The sequence below is a fragment of the Rattus rattus genome, chromosome 1 (assembly GCF_011064425.1).
Source record: "Rattus rattus isolate New Zealand chromosome 1, Rrattus_CSIRO_v1, whole genome shotgun sequence".
Taxonomy (NCBI): domain Eukaryota; kingdom Metazoa; phylum Chordata; class Mammalia; order Rodentia; family Muridae; genus Rattus; species Rattus rattus.
In genome coordinates, this window is record NC_046154.1 from 132,702,956 (window position 1) to 132,721,068 (window position 18,113).

Here is an 18,113-nt window from a genome sequence, read left to right on the forward strand (position 1 = left end):
TAGCATGGAGTCCTAGGTACGCGAAGCAGTTGGCTGAGGCCCAGGCGCCAGGGAAGTTTTGAGAAGAGCAGAGCTCTTAGGCATGAGGTTTTACAGAAGCCTGCGGGACAAGAGTGCGGTGGGCGCAGATCCCTGGCTCGGGAGAAGCGACAGCAGGTGCTCCGCGCAAGGCCGAGCCGGGCGGGGCTGGCAGACGCGTTTGGGTGGCGAGATGCAAAGCCTTTCCTGTTCCTTAGGGAGGCGTGGAGGCAGCTTCCGCCCATTCTTCCAGAGAACTTCGCGGACTGCTTAAGAGCCCTTTCCGAAGGCTAGCCCGAGTCAGGAAAGTCAGGTCCGGCGACCCAGGATTGCCTCAGCCGGTTTCTGTGCGCGTCACCTCTGTGCAGAGGAGCGCGATCCCCAACCCGGCCCCGGGGAGGCCCCCCAGTGGGTGTGGCCTCCGCTGAAGACCCCGCCCCTCGTGCGGTCGCGTGGGGATGGAGGGGCAGGGCAAGGCGATGGGCGGGGCGAGGGAACCGGGAAGAAAGGGCAGGGCCGGTGTGCTCGTGCCCGTGTTTGGCGCTTGGGCGGGGGCGCGCCAGTGCGCGCGCAGGAGGGAAGCCAGCCCGGACGGCCGTTGTCGGGTTCGACTGGAGGGGCGGTGAAGTCACCTGCGAGCGGCTGCGCCCGCCGCGTCCGAATCGCGCTGGCCTCGCGGGGCCCCACGCACCCTGCGAGGCTGGGGCCGAGGAGCAGGCAGAGTCCGCGCCCGGAGTCGGCGACGAGGAGGAGGAGGAGTCGCACCCTTGGCGCCGCCGCCCGCGCCCGGGCGGGTAGGTACCATGGAGGTCGGGACGCACCGGGCGGCGGCGGGCTGGGGAGGGAGAAGCGAAACTTTGCGGGCGCCAGTCCCCGCGGGCCCGGGCCAGCCGTGGCGCGGGGAGGTGTTGGCCCGGGCGGCGGCGGCGGCCGACGCCATGTTGGGGTCTGTGGGAAACGGGGCGCTCGGGCGGCTCCCCTCCGGGCAGGCGCTCGGGCTGGAACCGCCTCGGTCCCGCCGCGCCCGTCCGCGGGACGCCGCCCCGAGGGCCGGGACCGGGAACGGCGACTGGGGACTTGGACCTCGCGTCGTCCCTCGAAGTTGTGGGACGCTAGGACTCGGGTCCCCAGATCGTGCGGTCTGAAAACTTGGCAGGGTCTGGGCGTCAGGGGCACGCTGTGTCCCAGCAGTGTTTTTTATACGACTTTATACGAAAATGGCACAACACAAATTGGCTCTGATAGGGAGCAGTGGCTTACACGCTATTTGGAGTTTTTTTTTTTTTAAAGTTTTATGATCTTTTGCCGAGTTTTTTTTTTTTAATGTTATTAAAGGCCGAGAGCTGGTTCCCCAAGTTACTGGAGTAGCCTTGTATACTCCTAGAATATTAAAGCAGCAAGTTGTGTGAGTGTGCAGTGGAAACGAATAGAATTCAGGTTACATACACCTAAGCCGTAATTCAGACTCCCAAGTACATTAAATTGGTAAATGCCTTCTTTGTTATGCTTTAGTACGTTGCCTAAGAGACTCGTTAAAGAAACATTAGAGTTGAACGTTCAGTTGAAACGTTAAGGCACGTGTTGTGACTAAAGTGAAATAGCCTAGTGTTGGCTCATGCATATATTCTGAGCACTCCCACAGGCTGGGGCGGAAACATCGCTGCGAGTTCTAGACCAGCCTTGGCTACTGCGTGAGCCTGTCAGAAACAAGCCCTCCAAACCAGCCAACCACAACAGAATAGGGTGCAGTGATCTTGACATTTCAATTTTTTTTCTTCTTTTTCCTTCTGGTTCCTTAAAAGTGCATGAGTTTTGAGCCCTTATCTGTTTACCCTTGTAGCTTAAGGGATGGGAGGGCTCAGGTTAATTCAGAATTAACAAAGGCTATTTTTAATCACCGTGGGTCGTGATAGCATTGGGAGGTGAATGGTATTAAGTTGCTTATTTGGAAAGCTCCTTATAATCACGTCCCTCCGCCCCCCAAACGAAACTGGTGTACAGCATGAAGTAGCCTAGTAAATAAATACCCTTAAAAAAATAAAGACGGCTTTAAAATTTTGTTAAATGGGTGGAAAAGGCTCTTAACAATGCAAAAGCAGTAAACAGGCCATAGAGGCTTCCCTTATTTTATGCTTTAATTTTTTAAAATCACTCATCTGCATGGAGAAAGGGGAGGCGCTCGGCCCCAGACCTCACGTGGAGAGGTCAGAAGACAAATTCCCCGAGTTTCTTCTCTCCACCATGTGAGTTGTGGGGATGGTTGTCAGGCCTGGGGGCCAGCTGCTATCATTACTTTCTGAGCCGCCTTTCTGACCCCTCTACTTTTAATTATATCTCTTTATTGTGTGTGTGCAAACGTGGACATTTGTGTGGTCACATGGCTCAACTGCGGAGGTCAAAGGGCTAACTTGGGAGTTGCTTCTTTCCTTCCACCTTCTGCCCCTGAGGATAGAACTGAGGCTGTCAGGCCTGGCCTCAGTGCCTTAACCCTCTGAGCCATCTCCCCGCCCCTCTTCTTAGTCTTTAGTAGGTAAAAGTACTTTCCTAGGTATGTCGGTCAGCTTTCTTAGTTTTTTTTTTTTCTTTTCTTTTCTTTTTTTCAGAGCTGGGGACCGAATCCAGGGCCTTGCGCTTGCTAGGCAAGTGCTCTACCACTGAGCTAAATCCCCAACCCCAGCTTTCTTAGTTTTTAAAAAAATTTTTTTTCCTTTGAATTTTGCTCCCTATCAGGTCAGTTCCATTTCCTATATATTTATTTTTTGGACCAAAAAATTATTTATCAGAAAGAAGTTACTTGCCTGATACTGCAGATCTTAGCAGTCAAGCTGATGACTCTGTAGGCCTCTGTCTCTAGAGCAGAACATAGCACATCCCTATGTGGGCATTCTCTGCCCACCTTGTTCCTTCTTTTTATCACTTATCCTTCTCATTCAGGTTTCACTGTAACCTGCTGCTAACAGGCCCTAGTGCAAGGTTACGATGCTGAATTTCTTCTTCTTCAACCCTTTCGGAGGAACGCGGGGGTGTGAGTGGAGCGTGCCTGTCAGCACACTGAGGCCGAATTGCTGAGAGTGTGATCTGAGATTCATAGTGAGACCATGTCTCAAAACCAACCAAAACCAGAGCAACCCTTAGACCTGTCTTCTTTGAAGCTTTCCGCCCACAGTGCAGTCACGCTTCCTCTTTCTCAGCAGGAATCTGTTTTCCTCCCCCTTGGTGTCCTAGAAGCACTGTGTAGGTCTGCATGGCCTGCCCTAGACAGCAGGCATCGGGTGGGGTCCCATTTGCTTGTTCTCCTGCAAGCTAGGACGGAGCAGATGCTCAGGAGAGGTCTGAATGTATTCACTGGAAATAGTCTTTATGAGCTTGGATAGTTACGCTGCTCTGTCGTCTGCCCTGTGTACCACGGACTCTGTTCAGTCGGTGGATGAGGTGCTCGAACTTTCTTTTTAGACATAATTAACTTTGGTGACTGAATTTTGGCATGGGCACACAGACTTGAATATTTATGACATTTCCAGCAGACAGTGGACTGATGGGTAATTGTGATGGAGAAGCTGTGGATGGACAAAAGGATGAACAAAAATCAGTTTAAAATGTGATTGAGGACTGGAGAGATGGCTCAGTGGTTAAGAGCACCGACTGCTCTTCCAGAGGTCCTGAGTTCAAATCCCAGCAACCACATGGTGGCTCACAACCATCTGTAATGAGATCAGATGTCCTCTTCTGGTGTGTTTGAAGACAGCTCAGTGTACTTATATATGATAAATAAATAAATCTAAAAAAAAACATGTGATTGAAGTTTGCCCTTGATGGAATATTAGTGCCTGGAAAAGGAGAAGGTTATGTTTATCTATAGGCGTTTAATTAAACAGTTTTGGTTGTGGTTTTGTCATAATAGTCTTAGAGTTTCCTTTAAGAGCTCAGTGAGAAGCTATTTGAGAACCTGATTTTCTATTGATGCTGATCTTTTGAGACACAGCTTTACATGTAAGCTATTTGCTTAGATAGCACTCCTCAGGCCAGTAGATAAATAAGAATTCTTCTCTCTCTGTCTCTCTGTCTCTGTCTCTATCTCTCTCTCCCCCTCTCTCCCCCCAACAAGGTTTCTCTGTGTAGTCCTGGCCCTCCTGTGACTAGCTCTGTAGACCAGGCTGGTCTCTAACTCAGATCTATCTACTTGTCCCTGACTCCTGAGTGCTGGGATTAAAGGCCTGTGTCACCATACCTAGCTATGCTCTTGCTTTTCTAGGTTAAGGTGTTGGTCACTTTGTAAGGCCGAAAATTTTGGGTTCATTTCATGTCCCCACTTAAGTCTTTCTCAGTCTGTTGATTGGGGCAGGGTTTCATGTAGTCTAGGCTAGCCTCCAACATATATGTGGCTAAGGATAACCATAGGCCCCCAATCTTCTTGTCTCTAATAGACCTTCCCCACTGGACCTAGTACATTTTTTTTTGTTGGTGCTGTTTTCCTTTTTGGGAGGCTCGGGGTGATCTTGAATTCTCCGTTTTAGGCTTCTGCTTCCTCAGTGATGGAGTCACAGGTGTGTGCCATTCTAGGTCCCATAGTCAATCTGTGAAGCACAAAGCGGTGTGTACAGTTGAAGAGAACCTGAAAAGAGAATCGTGGGCATTAATAATTGTTATGAGCACACTAGAAAAGCAACGTGAATGCAAGAAAGACTGAACCAGTCACCTGAGTCCTGGCGTTTCCTGCTCGTTAGCTACATTCCTGAACAAGACTCTTCATCCTCTGAGCTCCACTGGAGTCCTTCGTAAAAAGACGTTTGCGAAAGTGCCTGGCACACGGTAGTATCCTCTCGCTGATTTTCCACTTAGCAGCCAACATCTCATGGATGACAACTGAGTCTACCTCTGTCCTGGGATCCTGTTCATGCTGGCATTTCTAGTGTTGTGGATCAAGTGTTGTCTTGTGGGTTCTCCAAAGGACGTCAGGGTAAATGAGCCGACCAGTTCCTCCTTCCTGCAGCACCTAACACGCATAGGTCTTGCCTTAGACTTCCCCGGCACCTCGCCGCCCTTTTCATGTGTATTCAGTCAGTTCCTGACTGTTGTACGTGTCTACTGCTCTTCAGCCCCTCCCCTTTTCATTCCTGGTCTCCATGGTTCTTTATTACCCGTGTGAAAACGATTTTGTTGTCGTGTCTTAGTCACATAGGACACTGGTTTAACTGTGATGATGTATTCATGCGTGTGCATGATGGACGTTGATTACATTTATTTGGAGACTGCTGTAATACTCTTGCTTACTTGGCTTCCAATCTGTCTTCACATTCTCTTCAGTTCATCCTGTGTACTGTTCCCTATTTAAAAAACCCTTTAGTTCCCATTGCCTGTATATTCAAATCTAAATTCTTCAATCTTAAATTCTCTGGTTGTGTCTGTTTTTAAACTTCATTTTTAATTATGTGTATTTGTGTTTGTGTAGATGTGTACACTGGAGAGCAGGTGAGGAGGAGGGGTGCCGGGTTTCCTGGAGTGGGAGTTGTAGGTGATTGAGAAGCACCTAAGATCCGTGCTTAGGACTGAACTCGGACCCTCTCCCGGAGCAGGTTGCTTGTAGCCCAGAAGGCCTCTCTCACTGTGTAGCTGTAGATAAGTCTGGATTGAGTGATCCTTCGGCCTCCATTTTCCCAAATGTGGGGCTCTAGGCATGTGCCACCGCACCCAGCGTCAGTCCATGCTCTCTTTCGCAGCTTATCACCTACTTAGTTTACCAAGATTAATATTCTTGCAGTAGCAAGGTGATTAAGAGGCAAGAGCTAGTCTAGTGCCGTTAGACCCTAACGATCGATACTGCTCAGTTCCTAGAACCTGGTGGTGTTCTCTAATCTGCACTTGTGTTCCCTGGCAAACGTACATGTGTGCACTCTTGAGTACACACACACACACACACACACACACACACACACACACACACACACACACACACTCTATTATTTTAAATTAGTATTCCACTACTACACTTCCTGCTTGCTTGTTTCCCTTCTCTAAGCCTGGGCTTAAGTGTCTCTTCTGGTGTAGACATAGATGCCATCATCTAATCCCCGAATTGGTTTAACCTACTGTTTTAAATAAGAATTTTAATATTTTGGAATTATAATTATATTCTTCCTTTTTCTCCTTTACACCACCCTTGTTCTCAAATTTGTAGCCTCTTTTTCTTTGTTACTTTCATCCATCCACCCATCCATCCACCCACCCATCCATCCATCCATCCATCCATCCATCCATCCATCCATCCATCCATCCATCCATCCATCCATATGCTTCTGAATACATGATATACTGCTCAGCCTTTGCAGTTCTACCTGTCTGTGAGTGTGATCGCAGGCTGACTTCTTGGTATTGGGTAACTGATGAGGTGGTTCTTTCCTGGGAAAGAACGTTTTTCCAGCTTCCAGCATTCTTGTTGCCTGTAGTTCTTTGAGTAGAACTGACACCCCCAGAGCCTTCCCTTCCACCTTAGCATGTCCACTGCTGACGTCATTGTTCAAGTCCTGTTCATGAAGCCACGTTGATGAGCATATGTATCTTCTCTGACGTTTCTGGGAGACACAATCTCACAGGAAACCTATGGCTCTTACAGTCCTTCTGTCCTTGTGTCCTTTGTTCTGCAATCACCCATAAATAGTCTTAGATGTAGGAATTGTCTTATGGATGTGACCCTTGGGACTGGCACTGTACTGCGATGTCTTGTTTGGTTGTGGATTGCTCTAATGGTCTCAGTCTGTTGCAAAGACTCGTTTCTTTAATGGGGGGGTGAGAAGTACACTTACCAGTGGGTGTAGGAATAAAGATTTAAAATGTACTCAGGAGTCAAGCTGGTTCAGTTTATAAAGTGACAATAACAAAACCCCAACACTAGGCATGAGAAGCCATGTTTTGAATTGTTGGTCAGAGTTGAAGAGACTCCCAAAACATTACAGGATCTACTGCCCTTGGTTGCCTCCCTGAGGTAGAAGTCCATATTGCCGATGACACCATGCACTTTTTTTTTAAAAATATTTTATTTATTTATTTATTATATATATGAGTACACTGTAGCTGTCTTCAGACACACCAGAAGAGGGCATCAGATCTCATTACAGATGGTTGTGAGCCACCATGTGGTTGCTGGGATTTGAACTCAGGACCTCGGGAAGAGCAGTCGGTGCTCTTAACCACTGAGCCATCTCTCCAGCCCACCATGCACTCCACAGAGGGAGCTGAGCTGGATCTGACCTGAAGGCCTCCTTCATTAGGACTAGGCTGGTACCAGAAGGTACTATACAAGCTTCTAAGAGAAGGAGCAGCCAACAGTCCTACCTAGTAATTATGCCTCTGGACACAGCAACCAGAGTGGCCCAATAACCATAAGGGTGCACTAGTGGCATGCATGCCTTCCTGGTAGCCAGCACTCTCCAGTGGGACCTAAGGCCTACTTAGCTGGAGAGAAAATATGCCTGGGACAGGAAACATAGCCCCAGCTGGTGAAGTAATGGATCTTGGAGGAGAACCTACTTCTTTTGTTTCAAGATTTGGGCCTAGATATCTACATGATCAGAATTATCACTGCTCAGCTCTTAGCCCTGAGACTGGTTTTGTGTGTTGTCTGGTGTTTTTGTGTGTTTGCTGGTTCTTCGCTTCTCTGCTATTAGACTTTGAGTGCAGAGGTTTTAGTCTTCGTTTTCTATCTAGTACATTGTAGGAGTAGCAGATCCCTTTCTTACTGGCTTTTTTTGGGGTGGGGGGTGGGGGTTGTTTTTAAGATGGGATCTTAAATATACAGCCCTGGCTGGCCTGGAAATTGATTTGTAGACCAGGCTGGCCTTGAACTCACTGGAATCTACCTGTATCTGACTCTTGAATGCTTGGGTTTAAGGTGTGCCATTTTTCCCTTTGTAATTATTTTCATCATGCACTTTCCCATAGACACACCTGCATTGTATGCATGTGTGAGGTCACCGCAAACTTTTTAGTTATGAGTGTCTTGTTTACTAGAGACTTGTGCAGTGCCAAATGGCTAGTGGCTGATTCACCGCTTGGAACCCATTGACAGTTTTCTCTGGCTTTCTTGCTTCTAATTAAATTTATATCCCCCCCCCATCCCCGCCCCTCCCATGCTCAGTGCGAGTTGTGCTTCTGGCCTACATCTCCAACTGCAGGTTAGTTTTGGCTTCACTCTCACACAGCGTTAGTCATAGTGCCTCACCTCCAACTCCAGCCCTAAGACCCATGTGGCCCAGATTGACCTGGAACTTAAAACTCTCTTCTGCTGCTTTCAGCCTTCTAGATGGTGGACTGTAGGCCCGTTAGACCCCGCTTTCAGTCTCTTCCTTCAAAAGCACTGTCTTTCATTGTTTGCAAGGTTATTTGAGGGAGGACTAGATGAAATCAGGCTAGCCCTGAGGTTGAAGAAGGAAGTCTTGGGAACTGAGGTGGTGGTCAGACACCTTGTCCTCTTGTCTTTAACTTCAGTGACTCCCCCACCTCCACTGCAACTCTGTGCAGGTGGCTGAACAAAACGAAAAGAACAACTTTTGACTCCAGGGTTTTCTGTCTTTACTTAATGGGTTTTGTTTTCATTTTGTTTGTTTTGTGTTTCTCTTTCCTATTGAAATTTCACTTGTTCTTTCAGATGTTAAGATGGTAAGTTGTGTGTGCCTCCTGCTTTCTCATTTCCTGCTTCCTGCTTTGTTGATGTTTATTACACTACTCCCCATTTGTGCGTACATTAAAGTTGAATGTAAGCCTCCACTGCCTATGCTGTTCAGTCTTCTTTCCGACCAAGTATACAGCGAGCGCTTTACAAGTGCGTGAGTCATACTAAGCGTTGGCTGTGCCGAGGAGGCTGGGGTCGCTCAGTGCCCTCAGAGCTGGCAGCACCGTGCAGCTGTTCTTGTCACCTTCATCTGAGTCCTGTCGAGATGAAACACTTGTATTGACAAAACAGCCGGGCTTTTTGGAAAAAGGAACTCATAGGTTATTGTGACATTGAGGCTTTTTTTCTTAAATAGGAACGTCCATGCTGAATGTTTAGAATTCATAATTAGATGTGGTTAGATTACATTTGCTTGTCAGTCTGAAATCTATGGATCCAGTGAAGCGCTTGATGAGTGGGGCCAAGTTCCCATTTTTTTTTTGTTTTTGGAAGATTAGCAGGCTTTTAAGATGTAGTTGGTTTTCAGCAAACTCCAGATTGAGAGGCTGCTGTTACTTGTAACTGCTAATCGTATTCAGCTCTGTGTGTCCTGGCAGGCACAGTGCAGCAAGTTTGCGGGTGCTGTTGGGAATACATAATTGTAGGAAATACTGTTTTTGTTTTCAGGAACTCCCAAATCTATTTGGAATAGCATGTATCCAAATGTTACTGAAACCCTGTGTTTTAAGTGGTGTGGAGAGTGAAGGTGAAGCTGTGTCTGGGTGCTGGGCCTTGGTCTGAGTCCTTCCTCAGGGACCGGTGAGAGTTCAGCAGACAAAGACTAGAGAGATGGGGCTGGAGGCCCAGAGCCCATTGCTGCTGACAGTCTGGTTTGATGTTCAACAGAGACAACATGGAATGGTGGGAAAGAAAGCTTTGAGCACGGTTAAGGGTTCAGTGACTTGCCTCTCTTGGCCTGGGGGTCTGATTTTTAAAGAGAGTTCCTGGACGTAAGAATGTTAATCTTGCTTTTTTAGGACGACTAGCTGTTTGAGACTAAAGGGTTCTTGAGGAGCTTGAGGTCTGCATTTACTCTCCTGACAGACTTTAAAAACAAGCAGCTCGGTGCGCTTGTCATGTTTCTGGTCGTGTGACTCTGTCCTGTGCAGCATTACGTCTTAGCCTGTTAGAGACCACGTGTCACACTGAGACCTAGTCAGAACCTTCCTTTTTATTGCTTTGGGAAGCCTTTGCATGTCTTACTCTGGGGCAAACCTCTGTCCTTCTGACTCCTGCTCAGCCTCGGGGTTGTGTTAGTGGCAGGGATGTGAAGGTTTTTAATATTTTCTCTAGTGGATGAGCGACAAAGTAAACGATGCTATGCAGTGTTTTTGGAGGCACTGTTGGCAATGTCAGGTTTTTAGGAACTTCCCAGTTTGTTTGGGATAAGCATATATTGAAATTTGAGCCTATGGGTGAAATAAAGCCCTCCTGGAAATGTTAATTTTTTTCTTCTTTTTTTTTTTTTCCTTTGGTCAGTGGCCTTTCCTAGAGATCCATTATTAAAGGTCTACATCAGCAATCTAGTTCTTCAAGTAGCAGGGAGTACAGAAGAGACCACGCATCTCCATCAGCCCATTAAACATAGCAAGCTGTGACGTCATAGAAAACTCGTTTAACTTACAGCATTCTAAGTGTATGAATGTTTTACCTGCATGGATTTGTGTGCACCACAAGGATGCCCGGTATCTGTTGAGGCCAGACACCCTGGGTCTGGAGTCACACATAGTTACAAGCTGCTGAATGGGAGCTTGGAATTGGACCCCAATCCTCCACAAGGACACATGCTTTTAACTCCTGCTCCACCTCCCCAGCCTGTTTGACTGGACATTCAGTCCTCCTCACTCAGCTTCCTGAGTGAGTTAGGAAGGATACTAAATGTATGTTACTCTACATGCCTTTTTTAAAAAAGCCATTTTATGACTCGATTTATATTTTCTTATTGATTTGGCAGAATGAATTATTTTCACCTAACACCATCATTATTATCATTGGTTTTCGAGACAGGCTGGCTGTCCTGGAATTCACTCTGTAGACCTTGTTGGCGTCAAACTCAGAGAGATTCACCTGCCTCTGCCTCCTGGGCGCTGGGATTAAAGGCGTGCGCTCCCACTGCCCATCTTCATTTACCCAACATTATTACATGAAAGAGTAAAGGGAATATGTCTAGTAGGCATTGGTCGTGTGTGGGTTTTTTCCCCTTTCATGATTGAGGTTGTGAAATAACTCACCTTTATAGTAATAGGAAGATCTGGATCCTAGGAGAGATTTTTAAATTAATGTTGTTTCTCTATAATATGATTCAAATCTTGAAGTTTCATTTTGTCTCAGCTAGTAAAATATAGCACTGATAAGTTTGAACATAAATACAGAATTTTGTTGCGTTTTTCTTGCCTGCAGTCAGCCTATCCCTTTACAGTGTGTGTTAGCAGTGATTTTCTACCAGGGAGAACTCTTAGTGGACAGGCCAGGGAAGCCTAGACTCTTCCTGTTGATTGGAAAAGCAGATTCACCAAATTTAGTTTGCTCAAGTATCGAGTACTTCTTTGTTCTAGTATCCCAGTCCTTTACTTAGACCTTTCTTCAGTAATCTGCTGTGCTGGTGATTAGACTGTGTGGTTGTGAAAAGTGGGCAGGTTTTAGAGCATCTTTTTGGCTGCGTGGACTGAGGGAGTCGTGGGGGCTGGCTGCATTCTAGGCAGTGTTCTGCTTTGCTGTGTGGTTTGTTCCAGCAGGTGCTGGAGACTGAAGCAGGTGAGCCGCTGAGCTTGGTGCAGGCTGCACTGTTTGTTTCCGAGGTCACTTCCCAGGGTTCACACCCTTGTCCCCTGTTTTCTCTAACACTCAGTTCACAGGAGCTCACTTTAAAGTATTGATCCGGAGAAGCAGTAGTCAACTGTGGGGTTGAGGCAGTAGTTTGCAGGCTCTGACTTGGTGGTAGAACTTGGTGTAAATGGGAAATCCAGCCGGCCCACTGTTTATGTAGGGTCAGTGTTTAAAGACAGAAAGTACCTCACTGACTGCTTGACTGAGATGGCTGCTGCTGCTGCTGCTGCTTCTTTTGTAAACCAGACTTTTTGGCTCATAGTTTATTGGGGTTTTTTTCCCCCTTCTGTAGCCCATCGGATTTGAATACTGGTCTTTAGTAATATCAGAAGTCATAAGTATGAGTAAAAAATAAAGTAAATTCTGCCAGGCATAGTCCACATGTCTTTAACTTCAGGCAGAGGTCTCCGAGCTCCACACCAGCCAGGTCTGCACAGTGAAACCTGTCTAGGAAGGAAGGAAGGAAGGTCAGACATGAGTCTGTGAGGATGAGATTAGACGTTCTCATTGTCTGCAGGAAGAACTATGGTCTTGACAGGTGGGTCTCTCTCCATTGTAAATAGATAGGAGGATCCTTTGTCCTCTAGGTCTGCTTCTTCCCCTGGTATCACATTTTAACAGATGGGAAGCGTATCCCACTGAGTGTGTTAAAGACAGGCACGGACAGTGTAAATGAGGTTCTGTCCTTTAGAGTCTGGAATTCATTCCCAAGAAAAGCATAGTGCATTTAGATTGGACTGCACTGTGACCCTCTTCCCATGAAGGCCCTTTTGGATGTAGTAGGACATCCTTGGTAAGCCCAGTGCTCTAGCATTCTGGTTGTCACAGCAGTGTCTGGAGTTGTTAGTGCAGGCTTGAGCTGGCGGTAAACTTGGGCCTTAGGCTTTGAGCCAAAGGATCTACTTACCAAAGAACGTTGCTTTGGGCTATGTGGTAGTAACACTGGTCCTGTTGATATTTATGCCCCCCTTTGATGACTTTGTTCATTACTGCCCCCACACTCCACCCCCACCCCAGTGTAGCTAGTGTGTACTCTCCCTCTGCATGTACTCGTGTAAGGCATTTTGTATATTTTCTAGTCCACTGCCTTTCACATCAGACATGTGGACATTATTTCAGGACTGAGAAGGATATCGGAAGGGTCTGTTGGAAGCCTTAGCTTCTACGTGCACATTGCCTTTCAGCATCGGCCACGGCCCCGCAGTGAAGTCAGAAGGTTGCTGCCATGCTTCCTAAAATAAATGGAGATAATCCATTCACTTATCATTGGAAGAATCGTGAGAGTGTGTTTTTGTATCCTTGTGGCATACAGTGTATGTATGTATAATTGCCAGATTTTGAAAGTCATTTTCCGTAGCCACGTACTGGTTAATAATGTCCAAACTTCTCCAGGTCTCCTCATTCTTAAATGGGGGAGAGCTGACAAGGTGGCTCAGTGGCTAGAGGTGCTTGCTGTGCTAGCCTGGAACCCACATGAAGGTGGACGGAGAGGACCTACTCTGCAGAGTGGTCCTTTGACATCCACACACATCCACATATTAATAACTATAATAATTAATTTTACAACTTAAAATGCCTGAGATTTTGTTCAGAAACTTCTTCATTAGAAAATTATTATTCTTGCCTTCAGTCCTCTATGAAATTGTCCTTTTTTCCTAGAGTAGCCTGGTTCTCCCTTACCACTTTCTTGGCCATAGAGTTGGTGACTTCGGTTTATCAGTTTAGCTTTTCTTTTTCCTTTGATGTTTGGAAGCAGGGTCTCATGTAGCTCAGACTGACCTGGTTCTAATTGTCCCAGTGCTAGGATGACAGGCATGCACACTGCTGGATAAAGGCAGGAGCACCCGAAATCTGTCTCTGGGTGCATAGCAAGTTTGAGACCAGGAAGGAGGAGTGGGGGAGGGGTAAGGGGTTAGCATTAGTGCCTGGTTCAGGGTTTTGTTTTCTCTTGAAGAACAGGGAACTTGCTTGTATCATTCAGGCACGTATGTCATGTCTAAGAAACTTTTTGAATGTGAAGTCTGAAAACTTATCTAATACTTTATAGATATGTTTCTACTGCAGATACTGTTAGATTTTTAACTTTAGTTCCTGTGTACTTCTAAATTGTGTAAGTAGCTGATTGTGCTTTGGTAGTGTACTTAATCTTATGATGAACTTTTAGTTGTGTTTTGTGTCTCTAGGTCAGAATGTCTTGTTGAGGATATGCTATGGTTAACTGAAGCCTTTTGCCACCTAAAACCTGAGTCCCTTAAAGCCTGCCGTGCTTAAGTTTGTTGATGCAGTGTGCATTATACAGGGACGATGGGGTGGTCACTTCCCCCCACCTGAGTGTCTTGAGTGTATTTCAGTTGCTTCGTTTACATCTGTCCCATGCTCAGGGCTTGATTAAGATGCATGTAGCTTACCTGTAAATATCGAATATTCTTACATACCTTTATGCACTGAGTCAAGTTTATTTTTATTACATTTACTTGTTTATTTGTGTGGGTGGATGGCCTGTGCATGAAAGTCACGAGTAAGCTCGTGGGCCCTGAGATGGAGCTCGGGGTTTCAGCTTGGTGACAAAGGCCTTTACCCATTGTGCTGCCTTTTTTTTTTTAGATTTATTTATTACATATATGGACACTGTCTTCAGACACACCAGATGAGGGCATCGGATCTCATTGTAGATGGCTGTGAGCCACCATGCGGTTGCTGGGAATTGAACTCAGGACCTCTGGAAGAGCAGTCCGTGCTCTTACCCACTGAGCCATCTCTAAAACCCCCATTGTTCTACCTTATTGGTCCAAAATTTCTTTTGAATGGATAATAAATTGGGGGTTACACCTATTTTCTGTAAAGTGCAAAAAAAGCACCTGTTGCCCTATATATAAGTACTGCATCTTAGGAAATTTCCTTTTTTTTCATGCTTTTCTTTTCTTTTCTTTTTTTTTTTTTGTGAATCTGATAAAAAAAATCGTGTTATTTTAATTATAAATGAGGTTAGACTTTTCATGTTATTTTAATTCTGTAATTTACTTTTATATTTATTGGGGGAGAGTGGCACACATGCGTGTACACACCTTGCTTATCAAAGAGTGCTTGTGGAGGCCAGAGGACTTTTGGGACGCAGTCCTATCCTGTGGGTCCTGGGGGTTAAACACAGGTCATCGGATTTGGTGGCGAGCATCTTTACCCACCACTGGCCCTCTTCTGTGGTACATTTTAAGATGGTGGACTCTTTGCTTTCCTTATGTGGCTGGAGGTAGAGCCATGCTTATGTGTCCTAGGTGCACTCTGTCACTGAGTTTGGTACCCAGTCTCAAAAGAGGGAGTTGGGGGAAGGGGTGGAGACCGAGAAAGGACTGGTTTGAAGCCATCCAGTGCCTTGTTGGGAGTATCCTCAGGCATGCCAGTGTCCCTCCTTGTGATTCCGGAATGACCAGTCTTACATTAGCTATTAATGGAAGCCAAGATGGTGCCATCAGTTGTTAAGCTGAAGACAGCCACACACGTATGTCTTTAATTTTCCCTTCTCAAACTAGGTGTTCTTCCGTGTGTTTGGTTGTTACTGTAGTAGTACTAGGTTAGTGGTTGAAATAAACCACCATTCAGGAACTTGAGAGAAGTCAATATTAGCTCTGTGATCATTGAATTCATAGTTTTTTTTTTAACATTGTTAAAATGTTCTTGTTTATCTTGAGAATATTTGGTGCTTCAGATCATGTCAAAGATGGCAATTAGATGGTCTCTTTTAGGTTTCACTGCAGCCAGTGGTGGGCATGGATTTCAGTCCTTTGGTAAAGAAGTGGGACAAACATGGAGGATGGTTTTTTGTTGCCATTAGGTGTGTTAGAGGAGATGCTAACTACGATTTGAAGTGTGATTAAGAGGTAGCTGGAGTTATAAGTTGTAAGGAAAACAGTGAAATCCACTTACACACAGTAGTGTTTGCTTCAAGGAATGACTTAGGTTGAGGTGAAGAGAAGTCCAGTAATAGCTGGATGTGGTGGCAAATGCCTGTTGTTCTGGTACTCAAGAGTCTGAGGTAGGGCTTGGCAAGTCAGGACCAGCTTGTAAGGACCAATCTCAAAAACAAAACAGTTAAAACCAAAAGCGAACCTTACACATGATGCTAACGGTTACAGATTTTAAAGATCCAGGGAATCACTTCAAGTGACAGCAGGAACAACCGAGCATTTTAGAGATGGCTGCCTACACATTGACTCAGGAGGCGAGGCTGGCAGCAGTTGAGAGCATTGGGGGAATCCAGGGGAGGACATTAGGGCCGAGGCTCCGGAGTTATGGGCGGCCTTTTGGGAAAGCTGGAGTCGTGGGTTTTGGGTGTTCGTTAGGATTCTGTTCTCCAGAATCCCGCTGAGGTTCAGTTTCATGGAGCCGGGTTATCTTGTGGAATTAACTTGTTTTTGATTGTCCCGTTGTTTTACTTGTGCAGGGTATAATGGCCCACACTGTGATCTCACTTGAAGTAGAGGCAGGAGGACTGTGTTCTAGGCCGACCAGGGCTGCCCGGGAAGACTCAGCAGGTTTTACGCACAGTTCAGCATGTTAGTGATTATTTTAGAGGGAAAGAAAACAAGATTACTTGCCTTTGGAAAAATCAGTGCCTTGGTAGATCACATTTTGTTAATCCCTTATAGGAATGTATACTTGGCGTGTGCTGATTTCTTTTCTTTTTCCCCTAAAGGTTATTAGCAAAAGATGGTGGATCGCCTGGCGAACAGTGAAGCAAACACCAGACGCATAAGTATTGTGGAGAGCTGTTTCGGGGCAGCCGGTCAGCCCTTGACCATCCCTGGGCGGGTGCTTATTGGAGAAGGAGTATTGACTAAGCTGTGCAGAAAGAAGCCGAAAGCGAGGCAGTTTTTCTTATTTAATGATATTCTTGTATACGGCAACATTGTTATCCAGAAGAAAAAGTACAACAAACAACACATTATTCCCTTGGAAAATGTCACCATTGATTCTATCAAAGATGAAGGGGAATTACGGAATGGATGGCTTATTAAGACACCGACTAAGTCGTTTGCAGTGTATGCTGCCACTGCCACGGAGAAGTCCGAGTGGATGAACCACATAAATAAGTGTGTCAGTGATTTACTCTCCAAGAGTGGGAAGACGCCTAGCAACGAGCACGCTGCTGTCTGGGTTCCCGACTCGGAGGCCGCCGTGTGCATGCGCTGTCAGAAAGCAAAGTTCACACCAGTGAATCGGCGGCACCATTGCCGCAAATGTGGCTTTGTTGTTTGTGGTCCCTGCTCTGAAAAGAGATTTCTCCTTCCCAGCCAGTCTTCTAAGCCTGTGCGGATTTGTGACTTCTGCTATGACCTGCTTTCCACGGGGGACATGGCCGCGTGTCAGCCGACTAGATCAGACTCTTACAGTCAGTCGTTGAAGTCTCCTTTAAATGACGCATCTGATGATGACGATGACGATGATAGCAGTGACTGAGGACATGCCGTGAAGTATTTAATTGACTGAGAATCAGCTTTGGGGGAAGTGTAAAACTCCTGGCGCCCTCAGTTTTGCTCTCGCCATGACTGCCCGAGAAGGTCTTACTTACCCTCTGTGCCTCTGTATCCTGTAGAAAGCAGCCCTGTGCTTTCTCTCCGCCCTCACAGGGACACACTGTCGCAAATGCATCCGATAGGGGCTTGGCTTTCTACTCTCCTTATTTCTAGATGATTTTCTTGTAAGTTGGAAAGATGTTTATTTAACAGATCTGGTATCACATTTTCCCCTGATTTGGAAAAACTAAAAGCACAGAATGATGGGAACCTCTACATCTGTGGCTTTTCCCTAAGCGTTCTATGTAATGGTTAAGACACCAGTGACGCAACATGGGTTGGAAATTCCTCACTGCTTCTCTTTTCTCAATACCGAGTGGTGCCTTACTGTGCAGCATTGTCACTGAAATCAATGTACACCCTACCTTCTTACTTCTTTGATGGATTTAAACACACTGGTGCTCTTACAGGTGGAGAATGAATGTTTGATCAATGTAGGTGAGAATATTTATTTGACAGCTACCAGGAACTAAATTTTGAGGTATCTCCTTATATAAATACATATTTTTCATAAAATAGTTGCGATTATATTTTTATGTCTTTTAGGCACCAAATGATAATGGTCACTTGTATGCTTAAAGCTAGCCAGTTGCCACTCTTTGGAATTTGATTTGAAATTCGTCACTAGTATAGAAGTGGTGTATTCCACTGGCTTTCACTTTCCTAAGATATTTTTACATAGAACTATTTGCTTTACATTATTTCCAACAGGAAAAATCTGAGGAAACCCCTATTTTTTCCACACAGGGTTTCTCTGTGTAGCTTTGCTTGTCCTGGAACTCGATGTCGACCAGGCTGGCCTTTAATTCTCAGAAATCATCTGCCTTTGCCTCCCCAGGCACCACTACCACCTGGCAAAAATGAAAAGTTTTCAGAAAATTCTCACAGTAGAGCATGGAGTCATACAGATCTGGAAGAGATCAGAGTTTGACTAGATTTCCTGTCTGCAAGCATTGTCAATTTTTTGTGTGAAATTATCTTGATTTACAGGTGGT

The 18,113-nt window shown here is 45.9% G+C and overlaps 1 protein-coding gene across 2 annotated transcripts; it reads left to right on the top strand.

Moving 5' to 3' along the window:
• Window positions 1-510: 510 nt before the first annotated feature.
• Plekhf2 (pleckstrin homology and FYVE domain containing 2) lies at window positions 511-17,141 on the top strand. Of its 2 annotated transcripts, none has more exons than XM_032906027.1 (2): window positions 511-827; window positions 16,239-17,141. In XM_032906027.1, exon 2 carries the CDS (start codon window positions 16,253-16,255, stop codon window positions 17,000-17,002), a length of 750 nt encoding a protein of 249 aa, XP_032761918.1. In that variant the 5' UTR covers window positions 511-827; window positions 16,239-16,252; the 3' UTR covers window positions 17,003-17,141. The 2 variants fall into 2 exon arrangements, with proteins under 2 accessions (XP_032761918.1, XP_032761910.1); XM_032906019.1 differs by having other exon boundaries at window positions 511-812.
• Window positions 17,142-18,113: the final 972 nt, after the last annotated feature.